This window comes from Ananas comosus, linkage group 10, assembly GCF_001540865.1.
Source record: "Ananas comosus cultivar F153 linkage group 10, ASM154086v1, whole genome shotgun sequence".
Classification (NCBI taxonomy): Eukaryota; Viridiplantae; Streptophyta; class Magnoliopsida; order Poales; family Bromeliaceae; genus Ananas; species Ananas comosus.
The window spans coordinates 4,024,813-4,049,017 of NC_033630.1; the positions used below are offsets into that span (position 1 = coordinate 4,024,813).

The following is a 24,205-nucleotide window of genomic DNA, read 5'->3' on the forward strand; positions in this document are numbered from 1 at the left end:
TAATTCGTGTTGGTAACTTCGACTTGAAGGTGGTCGTGCGCTCGCCAACTACGCCCGGGGATCGATGTTGAGACTTCAGAGCCGTCGGATCAGGGGCGTATTATAGATTTTAAAAAAAGTGCCGAGATCCCTCAAATCAAATTCTGATTTTTTCTTTATTTTTTTGAATTACGTGATTATAGTCTGCAGAGTTTACGCGATTGAGACTGCCTTTATCCCTTTATATTTTATTTATTTATTTATTTATTTATTCAGGTAACTTTTTTTGTCTTGAGAAAGTTTGTTAGCCAATTATTGTTATATTAAATTGGGTTTGCAACCGAATCTAGTGGGTGCAGGGAAATTATAGAGAGCGTTGCCAAATTATTTATCTTTCATTAGTGAGTTTGAGTTGAGGGCAAATCCCCTTTGTTTTGCCAAGTTAAGGGCTAAAGCTACTGCTGTTCTTTTGAAATATTTAAGTGTTGTTATTGCTGTGGTTGTTGTTGTTGTTGTTATTATAATTATTATTAGTAGTTATTATTATTTCTCTTTTTGACAATGTTACTTATTGTCAACATTCTCTCCCACAGTGGCTAAAAAAGAAAAAAGGAACTACTAGAGACAAATTAAGAAACTAAGAATCCATTTCGCCCAGCATTAACAACCCGGCATTTGGCCTACTTTGTTGGCCGAGTCGTGCAACCGGTCAATGGGGTTTAATACGTTACCACAAAAACTTCAAATTAAAGCTTTTTGAAATAGCAAGAGTTGGGCATGCCGGATCCCTCCCGATGCATCTCAGGCAAATGAGGCCCTGACATGGCGTCTCGAGCGACAAGATCCCAGTAGTACAACAAACCTTCACATAGTTCCAAAGAGTCCATAATACAGTAGTGTATGTATACATGTGTGTTATGTATAAAACATAAATCCTGCATGTCCCAACCTTCACAACCACATATCGATACGAATTTGGTTAAAAAAATAGTTTTCCAGCTAAAAAAAGTCATGGAGAATGTCTTATGGACATTTTTGCTTCTCAAAACACCACCAAATAATATAGTAGCAATCACAAAATACCCATAAGAGCCTCTTCAATATAAAGAGCTAAATAAGCAATATGGAAAAGGACAAGGAACCCATGGTAGGAGTCTATCAAATAGAGAGATTCTTTTTGAAGGCAACGCAATCCAAAATCTAACAAAGATGGTCTTCTCTCCCCCCAACCAGAAAAAAAAAGAGGAAAAAAAGAAAAGAAAAGAAAAAAAAAATTGTTAGAATAATAATCACCTATCCGCGTGCTCTCTCTGACTTCACCTTTAATCTTCTTTACTCCCAAAATGAATAAAATGCCAAACCTGCACAAAAACAAAAAGAAAAACAGCATCCAGTTAGATAAACTATACACAGAAAAGATTCACAAAGCATGATATTCTAAAATAAAAGCAATGTGGACATACAAATACTAATACATTAGTTCTTACAATGGTTGAATCCTATTACTGCAATAAAAATGAAAAGAAAAACAGCATCCAGTTAGATAAACTATACACAGAAAAGATTCACAAAGCATGATATTCTAAAATAAAAGCAATGTGGACATACAAATACTAATACGTTAGTTCTTACAATGGTTGAATCCTATTACTGCAATAAAAACGAGATTGCAAATACAAAAATATGGGAAGAAAATAAGCGATCAAAAGGTGCAATAACACAAAAGGAGTCTTTGTCTAGGAAGCAAATTTTGGGGAATCGTAACTCTAATGAGACTAAGATAACTATGAAACCACATAAATTCCAAGAAACTTTGGGCCACATTGCATCTTACTGGATTGGAAGCATCAGCTGTCAAAGTGACACAAGAATGTGATGGACGGCAGCTGAATAATGAACGAAGAAGACAGCTTAAAAGTACGAGCATGATCAGTAGGCCTCAGTTTGTTAGATATAATATAATCATGAAGTAATCCTGTATAGAAAGTATACGGATAAATAATTATGAATTTCTTACACAGTTAAGGTAGAATTATCTGACTGCTTCATAATGCATTCATATTCCAATCAAAGATCGGAACAAGTCTCAAATGCTCAGTTAAATTGAATTGGTTTCGGATTCATGAAGCACCAAAAGAACAGTGAAAAGAGATAGCTAAGATGCAAGATGGGCCCTGAAGAGCACAAACACTTGACTGAGCTTAGGAATTGCAGTTGATGATGCTAGAAATAGACAACTCTAACAAGAAATAAGCTAGGAGTTGACAAATTATGATGTGATTATAATTTACCATTAATAAAAACTTAACCATCGTAAACGTCAGTGTAGGAACTATAGTCAGACTTATTACTAGTTTTAGTAACACGTGTTTAAGCATCATAGACAATGTTCAGAGTACTGCTCCATTCAAGTTACTGTTACTAATAGGTTGTTTGCAGTATTATCAAAAGATTTAGAGAATGCAAGAAGTTTTCATCCAGCCAGAACACGTGAAACCCTGAAAATATGGTTAATGAAGTCTACCTTTTTGAAATGGAAACCATATTTGTGGCTCATGAAGCAGCTTGCAAAGACTATATATGAAGGGTGGCCACCTGCATAAACAACTATTCTTATCAACATAGTGAGAAAATGTCTAAGAGTAGAACCAATTAGCATTAAAATTTCTGCCAAAAACAATGGATGGTACAAGAGGCTGAGATATTCTTCTTAATTTAGGACAAAAAGTAGGATTAACAAACAGGGCAACCAACATCAGATACAAATACAGTGGATACGAAATGACGTCCGGTTGCAGGAGCATAAAATATTGCCAAAAGCAAAAACACTACGGATGTCTCTAGAAAAAAAAAAGGACTAGCTATAAATCGAGAGGGAAACTTCCCATGAATACGAAAATGTCAATACTCTAATACAGTACCCACATGAGCAACCACTTAAAATCAAGTTGTCCCTTATCTAGAGAGGCACTTATATTCAACCCAAGACATATGTCCAACTTTTACACAGATATCTCATGCTTAGCTATCATTTACTAAGGCATCTCATGCTCAGGTATCATCATTTCTTTACCTAATATTGAACCTACTTCCATAGTATGTAAGACTATCATATCTAAGCATAAAAGTCGTACCCTTAGGTGAAAAATAGTAATATACAAGACAGCAGTTTAAGAACCATAACATTGATGGATGGAGAAAAGCTATTGTTGGGGCAAATACTATAAAAGGTACAACAGCAAAGCTCACACGTGTAGAATTCAATTATTTGTACTTCTTATATACTTAATAATTAATTACCGAGCTATAAATTTCAAGTCATATCCATTGAGCAACTCAGCATAAATCTTCAAAATCATTGAGATTAATGGATTGAGATAACTACCTGAGGCATCAAAGGAAGCATATCCTTGCTGTCAGAATGCATTGTCAGATTAGATGGCCAATTTGTCTGTATACAATCACTTGCTAGGAAACAGTAGAACACTGAAGAATACCAAAGCAAGAAAGTAATAGCTAATTTGTTCTGGCCGAAAAAGTTGTAGACACTTCTTATTTGATTCATTCAGAGAACTTCCATTACTTGCTGCTTATGCTTTGGTTGTTCCGACATCTTCACCCAATATAACATCTGCTGGTCTTGGAATGTCATTTCCTCTAACTACTCTGTTGTAAACTATTTTGAAAGAATGCGATCCGTACGGCCTACTCAGCAAATTCACAGGCACTCTGAGAGTCTGCTTCCGACTTTTCCCCTTCACGTAAATGCTAAAGGTCCCATCGCCTTCATATCTTGTAACTTTTTTCATGGGACGTCTTTCACCAATTTTCGTTGTACTATTATTTTCTTTAGAAGTTATCTCAGGTTTCAGTTCATTAGTAACTACTTTTTTCAAGTCATCTTCTCCAGATTCTCCCTCATTTGGTAAATAGTTATTAGCAACAGCATTTCCAGTTTCCACTGTCGCAGATACCTCTGTACCCTCATCTTTCTCAATTGTTTTCACAATATCACAGTCAAGTGAGGGTGTCAAATCCACACTTACAACATGAGACTGAACCAATGGTTCCGGCAAAGATGCAGAAATAGGATTTATAATAGGCGGTGGCACAATAGGGAAATCAACTGGACTACATCCTGGCCATATTGATACTGGCACGAACTCGGGTGTACTTGGATTCATATTGCATTGCCAAGAATAGTGGTTAGGTTGAAACATGTTATTGTTCATAGCAAATGTGGTGGTTGGAACAGCTTGAGGCTGAGTGTATGGTGGGTAGATAAATGGCAAGGGATGTAAAATGTTAGGGGGCCGAGGGGAAGGAGGGTAAGGGAGGTGGGGAGATGTGCAGAGAGGAGGTGCGGTAGGCATTAGAGGTGCGGGCCGAGAGTGAAGAGAAACACTCATGGACCAAGGCCCAACTGCAGGAATGGGACCATTTGGAGAAAGGCTGACATTTACAGGCACAGGGCTGAGAACAACGGGAGGAGAGGGGTTAAACGGTGCAGCAGAAGCAGACAACTTCTTATTAGGGATGTCTCTAGCATCAACAATGTTCAACTCCAGTTTTGGTTTTGGACCACTGCCTCCAGATTCCTCAGGGCCACCAAATTTTTCTTCAAGATTCTCTTGATTTTCTATAGAGAATGAATTGGTACTGATTCCAATGCTGCTTGATAAAGCTCCATGTAATGATTCCCCTTTAGGTTTGTCAGTTGAGAGGTCAGCGTTCTCCCGAACAGTTGATTCTAAAGATTCAATACTATGTATCACTTCTTGCCCCTCATCACTATGTATCCCAGATAAAGCTACTTCAATATGTAGTGATGACAAATCAGTTGAGCCTTCTTCGCTAGTTTTCTGGTTTTCTACTTCTACTTGCTTTGCAGCAATTCCCACTTCCTCAACACAGTTATCTTCTTGCTTGGTCTCATCTATGTTAGCTGCCACAGTCGATTTTTCCACATGATCACTAACCACAAGCAAACCCTTCCTTTCTTGTTCATCTGTTTCATTTGACAATTTCCTATTTGCCAGTATATCACTTTCATGATCTTTAACTGCTGATAAATTCTTCATTTCATGCCCATCTTTCTGGGTAGATATTTCCTGATTCGTTGGCAAATCATCTTTAGATCTCTGGATTTGAGCCTTAATAATTGTTCCTGGAGGTGCAAGCGCAACATCTTTGTATGATGGCGCATTTTCAAGACTAGCAATCAGAGTATTCTGTGACTCACCCTCCCTTTGATCTTTGGATGCAATGTTATAAAGAGATGGTGATTCCACTTGAGCATTTGTTTTCTCACTGAAAATCATAGAATTATCAATCTCCTCCGTAGATGAATTCACCGACTTCACTCTGTATGATACAGATCTGTACACTTTACGACTAAATTTGACATTTGGTGGCTGAACTATCTCATTTGTATGATCTGTGTGGCTACCAGGGGTTACAATCCGTTTCTTTACTACGTAATAGTGGCTGCTCGAATAAGAAAACTTTGGCTTGGATTGAGCAGTATCATGAGCCCTTTCACTATTTGTGCGGTATTTCTTAATTCGCTTTCCAGAAACTCCCGCTGATCTGGGCCGTTGGACTGGTTGCCAGCCATCGTCTGGTCCTGAGATTTCATCACTCAACATTTCATCAACAATAGTGAGCTTCTCTTCAGTTTTAACTTTAAGCTCTTCAGACTTTACTAACTGGTCTTTAACTTCAACTTCAAATTTAGGCTCTTCAGACTTCTTGGGTATTAAGCTCTTCAGACTCCTTGTGCTGTTGTCATCTTGGCTAAGGTTGGATTCATTGAATTGCCTTTCCTCATCTGAAACTGATAAATATGGCTCTTTAGGAGACAACCCAGGGCTTGCAATATTCAAGTTCAGAGAAGAATTGCCTTTGGCCTGATCAGGAAAGGAAGAAATATGATTAATCATGTAGATAAACAATAGTTAGCCCCAAAATAATATACGAGAATCAATTAAATTGGACCAATGCAATAGAATTGGCTAAACTAGATCAAGTGTGGGCCGGTTTTCAATTCTGAGATGCACAACATACTGAACATCTTCTCAACAAAAATTTATGTTGTATCTTGATCTCCTTTTGACTGTAAGTGACAGATGTTCACCATTTTAACAATTACACTTATACAACTGCGAAATTAATTCTATGACGATGATTCAAAGCTTCAAATAATAGGATTTAATTGACAAATTCGCAAAAAAATAACTTTCAACTGGTTCCTGCGAGAAAAGAAAATTGACAAAACAATAAAAAGGTTACTAATATGACTAATAGATAATATTGAAAAGAAATGGTAGTGCAAAATTACCAGAATAACAATTGGACAGGAAAAAAGGAGAAAAAGAAAAGGAAAAACAACTACAACTGTAAGCTTCAGAGATGGGGCTTGCGTAAAAAAGACTGGCCGTTCAGCAACAGAAATAGAAATCTAAAGTAACTATCTATTTATAAGTTGAGATTTAAAAACAAATAACCTGGATCTCAATTTCTGATCACAACCAGTCAAGATGAATACCTATAAACCATTTTTTTTCATGGTTGGCTAGTTCTGGCTGCATAAATTTCATTTTTGACCAGTACACTAACAGTTCTGTAAATAGAACTTTTTTTTAGCCTTTTGAGGTTCCTTCTACATCTGATTCATTACAGCAATATGAAACTGCCATATCTATCTGTTTTGTTGACTAAACTCCTCATCTTATTTCACTTAATTTCTGTCCTTAGGCTACATCTAAGTTTATAACCAAAAGAAGAAAATAAACAGAAAGACAATTACAAACCAACCTTAACACCCAAACTTCTCCTCCTTGTTGACTCAGAGTCTCTACCTTTGATCTCCTGGTTGGGATTTATGTAATCAAGAAGATCAGAAACACTGCCAAAAAGAAGGAAAGATTTAAGATTTCATCATACAAGTATACCTTCAGAAATTTGTTTGAACTTCCGCATTTAGTATAAGTACATATACACACGACTACGGGAAGCAGCAAAATATGCCACTTTAGCAGCATCATGAGTCGGCATAATAGTTATACTCTAGCAAAGTTTCAGATCCAATTGGTAAGTTCAATACCAAATTTTGTACCTTAGGTGGCCTTTGCTAGCAATGGACGCATCAGGCTTCCGGGTACCATTGCGAACAGCTTCCTGCTGCTCAATAGCCTTTGATTCAAAATATTCAAGCCAAGCAGCAGCATCCTGAGAAATTCAGCGAAACTTCTGCTTATAAGACTCGAGAAAACAAGAAGTTAAAAAGGGCAAAAGGAAGAAAAGGAAAAGACAATCCAATAACTTCTTGGAACCAATCTATGATTACAATACCTGAGTCCGCAAGTCATCGGGACCAAGCTTTGCTCGCAGAATTCGCAAGGTAGTTTGCTCATGTTGAACGCTCAATGGATATGCTTCCATCAAGGAGAGTGCAATAGCTATAGCATGGTAGCTGGCTGCAGTCTGAAGGTTTAGAAGTAATAGAAAAAAAAATTATATAAGAACAAAATATAAGAAAAAAAAAAATGAAAGTAGTCAAGAAAATGCAGGGGCATTTAATATACTTACAAAGTATCTATTTGCATATCAACCGCTGTAAAACATGAAATTTCATATATACTCCCCTAAAAGGCCTAGTTCCTTACTAATAACCTTCTAGTTGGGTTAGTCATTTAATTCGTATGCCAGAAGTCTATTTTTTATTAGAGGCAAAATAAAGCCTTTTAAGGGCATATGAAAACTCGGATTTGAATGATATATTTGCATGTAAATTAAGTCAGAATTGTAAGGAACTACAAGAGAATATCTTTTATGTTTTAAGTGCTCCACAATCTCATTTGATGGTGAAATTACAAAATCCAGGAATGAGCTAACAGAAGCCTCCTTTGTTACTACTGTAACCGTCCAGCTCAAAGTGTGACTACAAGCATTTTTCAACCTATACACACATAAGATGTATTTTCAGAAGAAAGGCAGCTATTTTATAGAACAACGGAAAAAGGAAGCAGAGGGAAACAAGATATAGTAGAAGGAGACCTGAATATGGTCAGGGCCAAGTAATCTTTGGTTGCATTTCAGCGCTTTATGGAGGTATCTTAATGCGACATGCACATTTCCCAAGCCTTCCTCCATCATGGCCACATTGATGTATGTAGCAGCTGTATTTGGATGGGATGGTCCACAAGTAAGATGCAGGAGATACAATGCGCGCTTCACATACCTGATTTACAGAAAAAATTAAAAGAAATAGATTGATGGCAAGAAACTTCAAAATCATGTTTATTGGATGATCTAATTTCAACTTAAGAGGAACATATACAAGTAGAAGTGTAGAACCAAACTTAAGAAAGCACTAGTTACATAGAAAAAAGATTTGTAAATGTAATAATGAAAAGGAAATATGATTCACGAAGAACTGGATCACTTAGGCCTCATTTTGGCATCGTGTTAGTTTTTATTTTTTTAATAGAATTTTGTATATCAAAAGGTGTACAGTGGACGGTGGATTGTTTGCAATCCTTTCATCCAAAGTATTTGGCAACAAAAAACTAAAATTTGAAAGCAACATTTTTTTGCTTCCACAATTATTTTAAACAAGTTATCATCTATCGCTTAGCCGGATGCATTGTAAGCTGGTCAACTATAACAACAAAAGTAGTATTTCCTCCAACATATCAAATTATATTGAATTACTGTAAAAAAAATAAAAAACAAACATGATACCAAACGAGGTCTTAAGTTTCGAATAATTAGAAATTCCCATCACAGTTATGTAAGAAGAAATGCCAGATAGCATACATCAGACCGCTTTGACAGAAAGTGACCTTAAATCCTACATTATTTTGTTTGATCTACAAGAGAAATTATAGGTGACAATCGCTTTATTCAAGAACTGATATAATGTTCTGATCAAGAAAGCCTTTGATATACAACGTAGTCCTAATTTTTCCCTCTGATAATATACTTCTCTATAAAATTTCTATAATAAAAAAAATAGCAACAATGATTACAGAAATTATTATATTTGATGATCGGAAACAAGTACTGAGAAGATTAAGTGCTGATGTCTTAAAGTGATAACGGGATGCAATTATAAATTAAGTGCTCTTTAAGGTAGCCTCTTTATAAAAGATAACAATGGGAAATAAGGAGTCTGTTAATGCTGTTTTATAAAATTAGAATGTAACCGCCATATAAGGCATTATGGCCCAATACTTTCACCTTACATAATGCATATATTTAAAGGTTTGAGTCCATAGAGCAGCCATTTAGTGCAAAAATGTTGAAGGTCAGGAGTGGGTAATTGCCTTTTAATTTCTCCCTACATGGTGAAATGATAGTAGCTCAATGGACAGCATAATGGAAAAGATCTTCATATTAGGTTGTTGTTACTCGTAAGTGATAAAACCACCTAGCCTTAATTATAGGATATCGAAATATATTTAGAGTCTAGGTTTTATGTTAACGGTTTATGTTTCAAAGGGTTTAGGGTTAAGGGTAAAGCCATAAACCTTATTTTCGGTAGAACAATATCTAAACATCTCCATTCTACAGTTTGAGACTTCGTTATGATTTGTGAAACCAACTTGTTTGTATGTGTTTCTGAGGATGCTTCCCCTTCTCTAACTTAGCATTCTTGTGGCAATGGTATTGCAGATCACCTGTCCAGATATATCCTATAATTATATAGGTGCAAAGAATATAGACCTCGTAATAATAACTAAACAAGCAAAATTAGCTATATCTCACATTTTTATAGTAATGAAGAAAAAGATGCCATAACCAAATCAGATACACATGACAGCAAAAGTTTGGTAAACAATGGGGTATTATGAGCTTTTCGAGCTAGCTTGTGAAAAGAAGCTGTAGTTATTGTATGAAATAACCAAAATTAAAAAAAGTAATAGAACAAGCATAGTAGAGATGAGATGAGTTATTATAAGTTTATAAAGCCACTTAGAAAGAAAGTTTAGTTAACAATTAAATGAACCAAGATTAGAGAAAGTAAGAATATTTGACTTGGGAGATAACAAGAAGTGTTAATAGCACATGCATGCCACAAGAGAATTTGAATTTGGAAAGCTGCGACATGCAACTTACTTAAGAGCCAACTCTGTATGTTGAAGTCTGTAATAGAACACAGCAAGGTCACCATAACTCTTCATTGTGTCAGGATGATCCAACCCGAGTTCCCTTTCATTTATGTCTAGAGCCTTTTGCTGATAAATTGTGGCCTGTAATTTTGAAACTATTTCAATTATGCAACAAGGAAAAAGGAATAGAAACTTGTAGAAAAAAATCCATCAGAAGAGACATGCTATATGATGACTATCATGCCTTTTCTAAATGGATAGATTCAGAATGATCAGCAAATCTCTTGACCATGATTACCCTTAATCCTGATTTCAGATGGTCAGACCGGCCAAACTAGATAGATTTTTCTCAACTGATTTGGCCATGCATTAGCTCATATACTGTATATATTCTATTATAAGGGTCTGTTATTCTATCCTTGATAACTTTACCATAAACATGTATTGAAGCGCATTTCAAAATACATATTCTTAATCATCTAGATGCATTTCAGGACCAACACTTCTAACAATGCAGGTGAGGATTCTTTTATCAAACAAGTTTGTAGTAATCTTTATTGCTGGTGTACAAAAGGAAAGCTCTTATATATACCATCTAAACCAAAAATAATTTGAGGATTTCTTTAATTGCACCTGATTAAAATCTCCAGTATGATAAAGAACAACAGCTAATAGGCTGTATGCTCCAGCTGTCATCCGATGATAAGGACCGCACACTGCTATAAGCTTAGCAAGAGCCTGGAATCATAGATATAGCTTCATATAAGGAGATTCGCAAAGATTGGTCTTTCACACCGAACTGGAAGATTTATCTTATTTAGGCATTACCTTTGTTCCATAATTGACTGCATCTTCAAGTTTGCCCTTGTCAAGAGCTGTTTTTGAAGATTCCAAGAGTTGCCGTCCATCAGCTGACGAACATGCAACTTGCTGCAAATTTATTTAAGAGGAGTGTGAATAATTGTCCTTAGACTTTAAACATGTGAAGATGGTATCACTAGAGTCACCATGAAGCTTGCAATGCTCACCTTATGCACTGGTATGAGGCTAACAATATCAAATTTGTGAAATGGGAAAGCAGAATCCATATCAAAGTCTTGTGGAGCCAACTCAAGACCCACCTAAATCACAAACTCATGCATAAGTTTAATGTTATAAGTAACACCAAGTTGGGCCTTCTAACCATGTCCCTGCAAAATATCTATTTACATATATAACTCTATAAAATTTGAATTTTCATATATACCCTTGAAAGTGCCGTTTCATTCAAAAGTATCCTCAAGTCTAGAAATCATCGATAATTCATTAGATGGAAGTTAGTTTTCATTAGAAAGATTATTTACGATGGGTGATATATAAGAGTGGTCTTTTTGTAAGAACAAGTGCTTATACGTATAAAACAAATTAAGCTTTACAATGGTGAGCTAGAAATATTTATAGAAGTAGCTACTTTCACTTGGATCCATACAATTCCAACCACCAAATAGTAAACCTTAGACATTGAAGGGCCCAAAAAGCGGAAGTAGCACACTTGCAAAAGTATACTAGCTGGATTCTATGTGTGTGTGAAAGAGAGTCCAGCTAGTCCAGCTGGATTCTATGTGTGCGTGAAAGAGAGTCCGACTAGTCCAATTACCATCCTCTTATAAGGACGTAAATAACGCATATTGTAGACGTTTTAGCCCTTGGATGCCTAGGGTTCGGCGGCGGTATGTGGAACAGTATTTGATCCAAGGGCTACAAGTTTATAGTATGTACTATTCATATCTTGATAAGAGAACTATAGCTAGACTCTCTATATATATGTATGTATGAATCTGTGTGTGTGTGTAGAACTAAGCTAATACTATCGGTAGCATGGAGGCCTCCATGCTACCAATTTGTTTTTAGTTAGGATATTCAAATTAATGATCGGCTCCATTAAACATGATCTACACTATTAGATGTATATAGAAATCAATTTTCATGATTTTTCAACATTATTTACCTTTAAAACGAATAGTCTCAAAATAAATGTCTAACAATAAAAATCTCATAAAAATAATGATAAAAGGCTTAATTTCAAATCAGAGGTATTGATCTTGCTCTAAATAGTAAAAAAAATTATCTATCATAATTTCACTGGATTTGGATTATTTTACACCGTTAAACTTACAAATGCATCATACCATTCAAATTCTCAATTTTGAAACCCTTTGATCACTAGTCAAATGATGTCGAAGAAATATGAAATTTGGTTTCTCATCATCAATTCGGATGTCCCATCATCGAAAACAATTTGATAGTACGAAGGCCTCTGTGCTACCGATCTTATACAAGAAGAACTCTGTGTGTGTATATATATACATACAGCGAGAGAGTCTAGATTTTATAGGATCGATAGCACGGAGGCCTCCATGCTATCATGGGATATCCGAATCAACGATCAGCTCCACATTAGACATGACCTATACTATTGAAAATATCTAGAAGAAACCAAATTTCATTTTTTTTTTCACCATCATTTACCTTTAAAACAAATAGTCCTAAAATGAACGGCGGAAAATAAAAATCTCATAAAAATAATGACAAAAGACTTAAATTTTATATCAGAGGTATTGAAATTGAGTCCTTTTGAATAACCTATGTGATGCATTTGTAAGTTTATCAGTGTAGAAGAATCCAAATCCACTAAAATGTTTTGATAGAAAATTCTTCTCACTTAAAATTTTGATAGAAAGTTCTTTTTCACTATTTAGAACAAGATCAAATACCTCTGATCTGAAATTTAAGTCTTTTACCATTATTTTTTATGAGATTTTTACTTTTAGCCACTTATTTTGAGACTATTTATTTTAAAAGTAAATGGTGTTGAAAAAAAATTATAAAATTTAGTTTCTAGAAACTTCCAACAGCATGAATTATGTCTATCAGAGCCAATCGTCAAAAACAAATTGGTAGTACGGAGGCCTCCGTTATATTCTAGCCTAGTTCTCTCTCTCTCTCTCTCTCTCTCTCTCTATATATATATATAGGGTTTAAATGTAAATAACTTAATATGTCGACAAAGTTTTCATAAAGTGCAGTTATTACCTTATGGCATAATCCTCTGAGAATCGCATATTTCCTTACATCACGGTAATCCATGGAAGTAAGCTCCCAATCATATCTCTTTTTCAAGAATGTTACTAGCCATCTCCAAACAAGAGGATGCAGATTAGGAGAACTTTCAGTTACTTCAGAATCAGGTATTCCAAGAAGCAAGTTAAGTGTTGCAGCTATTGATATAGCCAATTGCTGAGTATCTGAAACAGCAGCAATCACAGATCGGAGAATGTGCTTGAAAGCTCTTACTATCATCTCATGTATACAAAGGGACTGCACGTGTGAAAGCTTCTCAGAAAGCTTGACCTAAGCAAAGATAAATCATGCTATGTTATACCTAGAACAGAATCACAACTTGAAGAAAAAATATTAATTAATGTACGATTTCCAGAAACAACATGATGGACTTACAACTCGCCCTAGAGAGCGCATTCTTAAGCCTCTGGTGTGCATGAAATCAGTAAGAGTCCGACCGTCAACGGGTGAAAGTTCCAGCGAAGCAAAATCAGCAACCTAAAACACTTCCATGGTTAGCTGTCATGACCTTGATAAGAAGGAAAATGACATTCGCCGTTAATTATATTGAGGCCTACCAACTTTGGGAGAGCAACTTCATCATGGTACTTCAAAGCCATCTCAGTTAATTCCTGTGGAGACTGTCAAATGCAGGAGAGTTATTCTCTAAACACTTTGCATGGAAAACAATATTGGAAATTCTTAAATCTTAATCAAGGTGCAATATCACATTAAAAAGGTTGCTCTAAAAACTCGGAAGCTGGTAATTCAAGAATACCCAACTTCAAAAGCGGCAAAAGCCAATTTAGACCCACAAAATTTGTTTGCTTCATAATTGGCTAGCAGCCAATGAAGATTCATCAGACTAAACTGTCTTTGTATAGCAGTAAGCTATTATAGACTTGCCAGATGGTTATGGTGAGAGAAAAAACTGCAATTGTTGGCATTATTCTAATGGTGAAAACCAAACTACTACAATCACTGACCAGATCTTTTTATTTATAAATAACTAAGATAGCTTTCTCTAGACAAATGAAAAATATCCTCAAGCCAAAAAGTTCCAAATGATAGCGATGAACAAACTATAGTATAAATTAATGAAATAAATAAAAAAGATCGTCTACAGAAGGCTGTATTTCAGACAAAACTTATTTGTAGCCATATCTCTAAGATCAAGGCCAAATATTTTTGCTTACAGTTAAAAGGTTCTCTGTAATCAACAAGATCAGAAGGACGTGCTATAATGTACCGGATTCCATATAAAAGAAAACCAATCATTGCTATAATTATGTACTTGATTCCATAGAAAACAAAAGCAATCATTACTATAGTTATTACCTTCAGATGCAGTCCTGTTTCTGATTCTTTTAACCGCATAAATGCAGTTTCAGATAATAATTCTCTTAGCCTAGATTCATTTCCAGTTGCTTTACTCTCTCCTTCAGACTGCCCAGAGGGCAAGTTGGCTTTTTTGCTTTCGCCACCACCCACTTCATCAGTCAGTTTTCTGTCCGACAGAGATCCATTATCACTAGCATCTGCTATCTTCTTGGAATTCTTAAGAACTTTAAGAGGCTTCCCGAGGCCCTCAATTCTTGTCTCTTTTGTAGACTTCTCCGTACTCTGCTTTTTATCTTTTTCACCACCCTGTTTCTTATCTTTTTCAGCATTGTTCTGATCTTGCAAATGCTGTATCCAGCAGGCTCCCAGTTCCCATCTCACAAAAATATCAGAGTCCGTATCGTCTTCCATGAGCTTTCTAAGGCTCTCTTTCAACAAATTCTCAACAAAATCTCTTGCCACTGTTAGTTCTTCATGCTTCATACTTTCTGAAGAATTTGATGCTCTTTTCTCTCCTGATGTGGGGCTTTTATGAAGAAGCATCCTCAAACTGAAATGGTCAATTTTTCACTTAAATATAATGGAACTATATGAAATGTTTTCATTAATGAATCTTTAACCGAGAATCGTCCGCTTACCTGTTAATATTCAAAGCATTAGCTCCACCTTCAGGTTGATCTTTGACGTCAACAGTTTGCAAAGGAACTTTGTTTTTATCATGATGATTGACTTTCGCTACTGCAATGTAACCACAATATCGCACATTGACAATGCCCAAAGTGGCAAAATCCTGCATTTGTATTAGTTAAGACATGATATAAGTAAATTGCCAAAGAAATAGTTAAAAGATCAAGAAGGTGTCTTTATCTTACATGGGCAGCTGTGTTTTCATCTGCAGTTATTCCTTTCAGTAGGTTTCTCTCTGCAATACGTTTTGAATCCATCCCCATAGTACGACTTCCATCTATCTTCGTATCCAATTTACAGCTTGCATCCGAAGCATCCTTGGTTACAGTGACGGTAAAATCCCCCACTGTCTCAGAGTGCAAAACTTTGTCACTGTTGGTTGAAAGCAACACATTCTCTCTCTCCATAACATGCTTTATAGCTGCAATGGATCGAAAGATCGCTACATCTACAAATAGGCTATGCAGTAGGAAAGCTCTTCGATCACGGATTTGCCTCTCTTCTGCTGTTTTGCAAGGCATGGAAGTTAGGAACAAGAACTCATTGGCCCAAGGTATCAAATTGCTCTTGCCATCCCTGCCCCAACCACCACCGTTGCCCCCCCATGTTTCATCCTCAGTTGGAAGGGGAGGAAATGTTGATGGGGATTGTGCGGCAATCGGCGGAACGAGCCATGTGTTTGCTCGAAATCCATATGGAAGATTTCCAAACTGCACAAGATAATGGGTTGTTAATTAGTTTGTAGCTGAATGAAATGGAGCAAAATAAGGAAGAGAAAGAAGTTGGTTCGAAGAAATGCCTCTCAAGCTATACTATTGCACAATAAGTGCAAGAAGAATGCCAGCTAAAGATTCATGTTGGTGCAAAAACTTTCTGTAGTTTAAGATACACCACAAGTGATCACGAGCAAACTTGCGCGAATTGCATCGCTAAAATAACCACAGAGGAAGAAGAAGATCATGATATGAAAACGTAAAACCCTCCATGAGGTTGAGTACGGAAAATAAATGCAACAAGGACTAAAAAGATGGTAAATGTTACTTTACATGAACTTGAAGTAGATGTTTAGTAATTGCATGCGCACAGGCATCCAAGCATATAAAGCTAGCAAAATAATAAATTAGTATTTAGATTGTATTTATGGAGTTGATTAATCAATTTTAGATGAATATGCTGTTTTAATTACAAACATAGACAACACATCCAAATTTACTTTCCGCAAGCAAATATTTATAATTCTAATATAGTATCTTTCAGACAAAAACTGGCTCAATATTTCCTTGAGACCAACTAAACAATGACAGACCTTATTACGCTCCAAGAATGCCTTCATCAGATCTTCATATGCCTGAAATGGAACCAAAAAAACCAACAACAATTAATGACAGGGTTGAAAAGAAAATCCAATCAATTCCGAGGAGAGAGGTGCTTACTTTATCAAATGCTCGGCTAAGAAATTTAAAGAGATCGACGAGATTATGGCACAACACCCGCTGCTTCCCCAAGCTGTAAAACCCTTTAGCGCGAGCCTCCACCACTATCAGCTTCCCATTACAAAGCTTCGCCTTCAAGATTATCAGAGAAAAATTTTAACAAATTTGGAAATCAGTTACCGACCGTCCCTAGAGCAAGTGGCAAAGGGCTTGGTGGTTGGTACCCGAGACCCAAGTTCGAATCCTAGTTGATTCACATTTCCAGCTTAGTTTATTTCTAAATGAAATAAACGAAGCGGGTAGCATGCTACCTATCTCTCAAAAAAAAAATTTGGAAATCAGTTCATATCTGCTTGAAAACTGTTGACTAAAAATTCATAAAACACTACCCTCTAGTATCTTAAGCTTTAAGAGGAATCTTTCACACGGTACGAAAGTAGGAGGTCCTAGTCTCATTAAATTTTAGTGAATTTCTAGCAACCATTTTATCTGAAAATTTAAGCTGCCAGAGAACCGTGATCCAAAAATTCATCGGTACTTGATGAGAACACCTTGACTGCTATCTTTATAGACTACTGATATGCTGACATGTGATTTGTCACGTCCAGATTGGCATGTGCGGTACGTGCCAGCACATTAGCAGCAATAGATGGTGCCCATTGGTGTACCCAAAGAATTTTCGTAAAGCATTTTTGCTATAAAAGTTCAAGCTATTAGAATGCAGAGTTTTACGGATTTAGCAACCTATGTAAAACAACTTACTGGTATGATACCCTAAATGCTAAACCCTAAACCCTAAACCCTAATAGGGCAAAGAATCCATACTTCGAAAAAGAAGAGATGGTCGTCGGAGGGTAGTTCCTCTTGCCGGGGCTGCGATACTCGCCGTACAACTGCAGCAGAGAAAAACCCATCCCAGATTCTTTGATTTCAGGAAAGCAAAGATCACAACAACAAATGCTCATAGAAGAAGAGGAGGGAGAGGAGGAGGAGGAGGAGGAGGAGGAGGGGTTACACTGGATCGGTGGGGCGAGATTGGCGAGGGAGAAGAACTCGTAGAAGGCGCCGAGGCGGGGGCACGCGCCGCTCATCTCCGCCTCCGCATCNNTGCCGCCGCCGTCGCCGCCGCCGCCGCCCTTCTTGGTGTCCTTCTCCTTCCCGGCGGCGGCGCCGGCGGCGGAGGCGGCGGGGGGCGGCGGAGGGGGGCCGAAGCAGGAGGTGGCGGAGGCGATGTCGAGGAGGCGCCGCACGTGCGCGACGGCGCGCTCCTCATCGTAGTCCTCTACGCGCCCCCAAAACGCACGGGAAAAGAGCCGTTAGCTTTAGTCGATTATTATGGGAAGAGTATAAAAAAGAAAAAATTTAAATAAAAATTTGTTTTTCACTTTTTTTCAATAAAAAAACTAATGATTTGCAAAAACAAAAAAAAACAAAAAAAAACAAAAAAATCCAAATTTTAAAATCTAGAAAATTTTTAAAAAAAAAGTTATTTTTTTTTTTATCAAATAGACGAAAAACTAAAAAAATTCATGAATAAGATATTTTCAAAATTTTCAAGTGACCAAACAGTTTCTAACCACGTAATACTTTAATGCTCAAATTTTACAGCAATACTAAATTCACAACAAGTTATAATTCCTGCAATCCGTTATAATTCCTACAACCCCTCATCTGAGGGGTTGAAAAATTTACTACCCTCTTTTTAGTGTTGTTGTTAAAAAAGACAAAAAAATAAATAAGACAATTACCAAAAATGGCCATTGGATTAGTGAGGTTGTAAAATTACAACCAATTTTGGACTGCAAGCCTAGTATTATTTTAAACTCTCATATATAGAAATTTCTAATTCAAACTTACTAGATTGTCACACGATCAAGTATCACGATCCAATTTAATTAACTAAATTTTAATGCGTTGCCAATTTTGAAATGATGTAGCAATGTTATAGCTAATGACACAATAATAATTAAGATGTAACATCGCTTTCACATCAACCGTCCACATTAAGTCAACTAAATTAGATCGTAGAATTTGATTATAATAATTTAAAAAATATGAACTAAAAATTACTGTACCATTGTTCAAGGACCAAAAAGTGTAATTTAGCAGCAATTATGTTCGGACAATTGAAAATATGTCCCTAGCTATAACGTTACAATATTAGAATTTTATTTGTCCAAATTTTAAAATATTTTTTATATATACATGAAACCTTCAAAAATTTAGAAATACATTTCTTCACTAGTCAAAAGACATTATACTATACTTAAAAAAATTACTTTGTCCTTATCAGCTTCATAATTTTTATAAAATTACCAATTAAAATCATTTTGAAAGAAAACAAATTATATTAAATTATCTTTATCTGTTATTGATCTTAATGACCTAATTTATCAGCAGTTCTGATCACAACAGGGACAAAACAGTTATTATACTAAAATATAGTAAAATTTGGATAGTTAAAAAAATATATTTTTAAGCTTTTAATTAAGGGTTGTAAAGCCATATCAAATATATTAAATTTAGAGAGGTCAATATGTAATATCCCAGTTTTATGGGAATATGTATGAAAATTATTTCAATTTATATTTGTATTTGGTTTATTTTTTAAATTTTAGACTTTTGTGTTTATCTCAATTTTACCTTCGACGAGGGTGAGAACGCACGGCTTCAACGCGGCCACGTCGACAGTGTCCTTCAATCGCGACCCTCGAACCTGAAAATAAAAATGGGATCAAGCCTCAGTACCTTGATCTTAGCCGTTGAAATAAATAAATAAATGAACAAAAAATATATCATGATCTTAGCCGTTGAAATAAATAAATAAATGAACAAAAATATATCATCCCTCAATTATTGGGCTTTTTGAAATAAACTTTTTTTTTTTCGTTGAGACTCTTTTACTTTCAATCTTTATGCAATTAGGTAATTTTAGTTAAAAAAGTTAAAATCTTTTCAAATTCATCTATGACTTTATAAAATTTATCAAATTTATTTAATCATTATTTACCAAACAAAAATTAATAATTAACCACTAAAGTATCACAAATTTTAATAAAAGTTTCAACTAAAATAGTTAGAATAATTTAATTTAAAATAATCCAAAGTTGCAAAATCTTAGCAAAAATTGCAAAATGTTAAAAAACATAAAAATTTTCTTTATTTGGATGAGTTTGCATCTTATTCAACATAATTATATCAGTTATTTAAAAAAGTTGTATATTTAATAGGTGAGAGATATAATTAAATATCTAAAAATGCCTTCACTAATATTTTTAGAGAAAAATAAGTTATACCGTAGATAAAATATATAATCTTACCAAATTACAGAGGTTAAGAACCTTTCGAGGAGTTATGAAGTTAAATTTTCTAGCTTAAGATCGTATAAAATGTTTTCACAGCACATACGTCAATCAAAAGGAGTGTTTGGATACAAAAATATTTTGTTCGACAAATCTCTTTTATTTTATTAAAAGTATTTCTAAGATGAAAAGAATTATCAAATATATATATTCAATACTACATTCCTCATTTAAATCATTTTACTTTGAAATAAAAGAAATTGTGTGCCATTTGTAATTAGATAATTATATACCCACCAAATTATCAATGTATTATCCAACTTTTTAAGAAATTTTTAAAACCAAACCTGCACAAAAAAGAGTTTCAGAACAAATGAATTACTTTTAAATAACTTATTTTGGTATCAGAGCAATTGGTGGAACATTCTAGAAAACTCTAGAAACTACTCAATTAGACAAGGAAGATTCCAAGGATTAGGTTTTTATTTTATAGGTTTTGCCGCACGTGGAGATTGAGAGAAGCAACGGTCCAAATTAATTAATTAATGCATCACATATTAAATTGTTAAGTGTTTTTCCTCTACTATTTTTCTCGCTTTTTCTAATATAAGGGATTATATACCCTTATACCTAAAACGTTTTTTACTATTTTATTTATATCTCTTAAAAAGTTAATATTAAAAGTATTCTTTTAACGTTCCAAATTATTTCAAATATATTTTTATAGTTAAATTTCATTAGTAAACTGTCAGGAACAACTGTTATCTTTATAAAATTATTATTTTGTCTTTTCAAATATGTCATTCTATCATAATTAATTTTTCTTATTTGTGTCCTTAAGTTAGAAGTAAAAAAAAAAAAAGATTTTTTACCTTTTTAAATATATTCTTCTACTGTCACCAATTTTTTTTCTTATTTGTTATTAAGTTAGATACAAAAGAGGCATTTTGATTTCTTTTTAACTCCTGATAGAAATTTAATCAGAACTTAACCCGAGATAACTTAACATGTATTAATAGTAGGGTTATTAATTTCTAAGTAACGGGGAAATATGCGAGAATTGTATTTGAAAAAAAAGAAAAAGAAAAAAAAGAAGTAGTGGTGCATAATATATTTTAAAAGTTTTGAGAGGTATATTAGATATTATCCTTTTAATAATATGTTAATGTTAATTTTGCCCCACCTTTCCACATCAAATAGAATTGGAACCAAGGTTATATAAAATTGAAAATAAAAATTATTGAAATATTATTTTTTTGGTAATTTTAGTTTTTAAAGCAATCGATATTTCGTAATGCTATTAAAATAGAAAATTCTGAGATTAAATCGGGTAGTAAATATATATATTTATTTATAATGAAATTAGAACAAAAGCAGCAAGCATCTGGACCAATTTTTTTATTCAAGAACCACAAGCAAGGTACTTGTTTAAAAGACTAGAATTTTTAGTTGGATTAAAATTTCTAGGAGCAAAAATTCCCAATACACTCTTATGTACTGAAAAGAAAGAAGTAAATTTCAATTAGTTACGTTACAATTTAGTATAGTTTTATTTTGATATATGCGGTTAATAAGTTGTACTTTACTATTCCGCAATTTTATTTTTCAATTAAAATATCAAAACAGTATATTTTACAAGTTTTTCGAAAGGCATAGGCATATCCAATATCTAGTACAATACATTTTATGTGACGCTTCGCTTTCGAGGGAGTCATCTATCTTAGAAGTACTAATCTAGCTTTAATAAACTTTAGTCTTATTTTATATATATATATATATATATATATATATATATATATATACTATTTTAAATCCTTAGAGTATCACATTGTAATTCAATTGCTTCAATTCAAACTTTATGAGGAGACTCAACTACAACGGTAGGACTACATCCAAATTGGACACAGTTTCAATTGCAATAGTCAAAAAGAATAACTTTAAACAAAAAAAAAAAAGTATAGTTATTTCTCTAATAACCATATATACATATATATAGAACTAGGTCACCGTACGATTAATAGCATGATCATTGGTGTTATTAGGTTTCGACTTTGAATGAAGAGATATACGGTTTGAATTATAATAATCTCCTAGGGTTCAGTAGGTGATTAGTTGAATAGTATGATCTAACGAATAAAAAATGGTTAAAGAAGTAGATCTAACGACGAAAAACTCAACAGTACTAAGCACTTAGTGCTATCGATAATATAGTAGCCGGACTACATATCTATTGCAACACAAAGTGTAATCTCATTATTAATAAAATTTTGTAAATATAATTTTCATCTGTGTACAGATTACAAATAAATAAATTATTTATAACTACAATGCTTTTTATTACGTCCAACCAACTGAAATGCATATAAGTATACCTGCTATATTTCCAACTATATATTTAAAGTTGTCCAAAGTACCCAATATACTATATCCGATCCAGACCCTATACGGATCCTACCTGGATCCGATAAAAAATGAATAATATTTGGGTAAAAAAAATTATTCATTAAAATTTTGGGTATGGGTTCGGATACTTTATATCCATATCCAATTTGGATCCGACCCGAACCCGACCTTCTAGTGGGTAGAGCCCAGAAGAGTTTTTAAATCCGGACCCGGAATCGGACTCGGATCTAGACCAGGTGAAATACCTGATAGTAAATAAAAAAATTTGAAGTTGAGGGATCAATTTTAATAGGACTTATAGATGAATGGTCTCTGTATATTTTCATCATAGTGAAAATTCTAGTCTTTTTGTTTATTTTTGTTTATTTTTATTTTATTCATTTTTTTTAATTCTAGCTGTTGAATGCTTGAATCTTTCTCTTAAACGAATTTTATTGGACTAGGTGTAATTAATTAGAACGCAAATTTTTTATAGTGATTGATTTATGATTTGTCCATAAACTATTTAATAAAAATAATAAAAAATATATGCATATGGTTATCCGTACCCGATCTAAACTCAACCGTACCCGATCCATACCTGGTCTTAAGTGGGTAGTATGCTGTCACTATTCAGACCCGCTCAAACAAATTCGATGGGTATATTATTAACTTAAGTATCCAGATCCGGACCTAATCCGAAGTTAAATTGATAGGATATATATTTTTTTCATATTTATTTATTTTTAGAGTATAGATATAGTATATCAACTATCCAGACCTGACCAGATCTACACACACCTTTATATATTTGTATCTTAAACTACACCATATTTCCAATTCCTCCCAACAAAGTACCCACATTCCAATCATTAGTCACATGAGACATGCATGATCCCCTAGATCTATATTTTATTCCGAAAAAATATTCCATTGTACAAAAAATATCTGAGTTCATCTTTTCGGGATTATGGGCAATAAAAACCTTTTTGTGTAAAATTACAGAAAAGTTAGAATTCTTTTGAAAAGATTTGGGCTCGAATTCTCTTCTTTCAAATTTGATGCTTGGTTTGTGTGCTCGAATTAAAAATGAGTATGTAATTTCAAGCATATGAATTTTCTAATAGCAAAAAAGCATGAAATTTGATCAGTTTTATTATTGTACCAAGTGAGAAATAAAAGGGATAAATTTAGTAGATTTAAAATCATATCATAAAAAATTTCTATTGAAAATCTTGAAGAGTAAGGTGTAATTTCAAGCAAATGAATTTACTAACAACTAAAGTTAGAAAAAACAAAAAAAAAAAAAAACTCCAAATAGTGATCAAGGAGAAGTTGGTAGCTAATTTTCGTCGTCTCTCCAGGGTTGAGCCCTGGGATTTGATGGCGGACTCGAAAAGCCACCTACAGACGCTTTACATCTGATCATTTCGGATAACACTTGCAATCTTGATCATATTTTATTTTAGTGTCAAAAAAAGAGAAAATGAAAGGGATAAATCCAGCAGACTTTAAAAACGTATCATAAAAGATTTTTATTGAAAACCTTGATGATCAGTGTGTAATTTTGAGTGTATGAATTTATTAACAACTAAAAAATACGAAATTTTGAAAATTTTATGTTTATGTCGAGTAAAGTGAGAAATGAAAGTGTAAATTTGGTATACTTGGAAAATGTATGATAAAAGCTTTTTATTGAAATTTTAAGTCATAATCTTTGGTTTGCAGCATCAGAAAGAATATTTAAATAAAATTTAAACTTATTTGCAATATGATATTACAATACAAGAACAAGCAAAGTATTTTCTTTATCGCTCTTTCTCACTATATTTAATGTGATCTCATCATGAATTCAAATAGAACTTAT

General features: G+C 34.1%; 1 protein-coding gene across 4 annotated transcripts in view; it reads right to left on the bottom strand.

Annotated features, from left to right (window-relative positions):
- Positions 961-24,205, bottom strand: part of LOC109715944 (protein TSS) — a 30,001-nt gene continuing 6,756 nt past the window's right edge. For 3 of the 4 annotated variants that reach the window (XM_020241182.1, XM_020241183.1, XM_020241179.1), the window contains exons 5-26: positions 19,298-19,370; positions 17,670-17,936; positions 17,480-17,547; positions 16,655-16,786; positions 16,528-16,569; positions 15,407-15,931; positions 15,173-15,324; positions 14,532-15,084; positions 13,772-13,834; positions 13,590-13,691; positions 13,167-13,484; positions 11,123-11,215; positions 10,923-11,024; positions 10,728-10,832; positions 10,102-10,235; positions 8,038-8,221; positions 7,333-7,464; positions 7,097-7,209; positions 6,796-6,886; positions 3,365-5,888; positions 2,504-2,574; positions 961-1,340 (exon numbers count right to left, since the gene is read on the bottom strand). In XM_020241182.1, the coding sequence (XP_020096771.1) occupies positions 3,570-5,888; positions 6,796-6,886; positions 7,097-7,209; positions 7,333-7,464; positions 8,038-8,221; positions 10,102-10,235; positions 10,728-10,832; positions 10,923-11,024; positions 11,123-11,215; positions 13,167-13,484; positions 13,590-13,691; positions 13,772-13,834; positions 14,532-15,084; positions 15,173-15,324; positions 15,407-15,931; positions 16,528-16,569; positions 16,655-16,786; positions 17,480-17,547; positions 17,670-17,936; positions 19,298-19,370 (5,568 nt within the window). In that variant the 3' untranslated portion in view covers positions 961-1,340; positions 2,504-2,574; positions 3,365-3,569. Of the gene's footprint in view, positions 1,341-1,813; positions 1,955-2,503; positions 2,575-3,364; positions 5,889-6,795; positions 6,887-7,096; positions 7,210-7,332; positions 7,465-8,037; positions 8,222-10,101; positions 10,236-10,727; positions 10,833-10,922; positions 11,025-11,122; positions 11,216-13,166; positions 13,485-13,589; positions 13,692-13,771; positions 13,835-14,531; positions 15,085-15,172; positions 15,325-15,406; positions 15,932-16,527; positions 16,570-16,654; positions 16,787-17,479; positions 17,548-17,669; positions 17,937-19,297; positions 19,371-24,205 lie in introns of all 4 variants that reach the window. The other variant, XM_020241181.1, reaches the window with a different exon arrangement.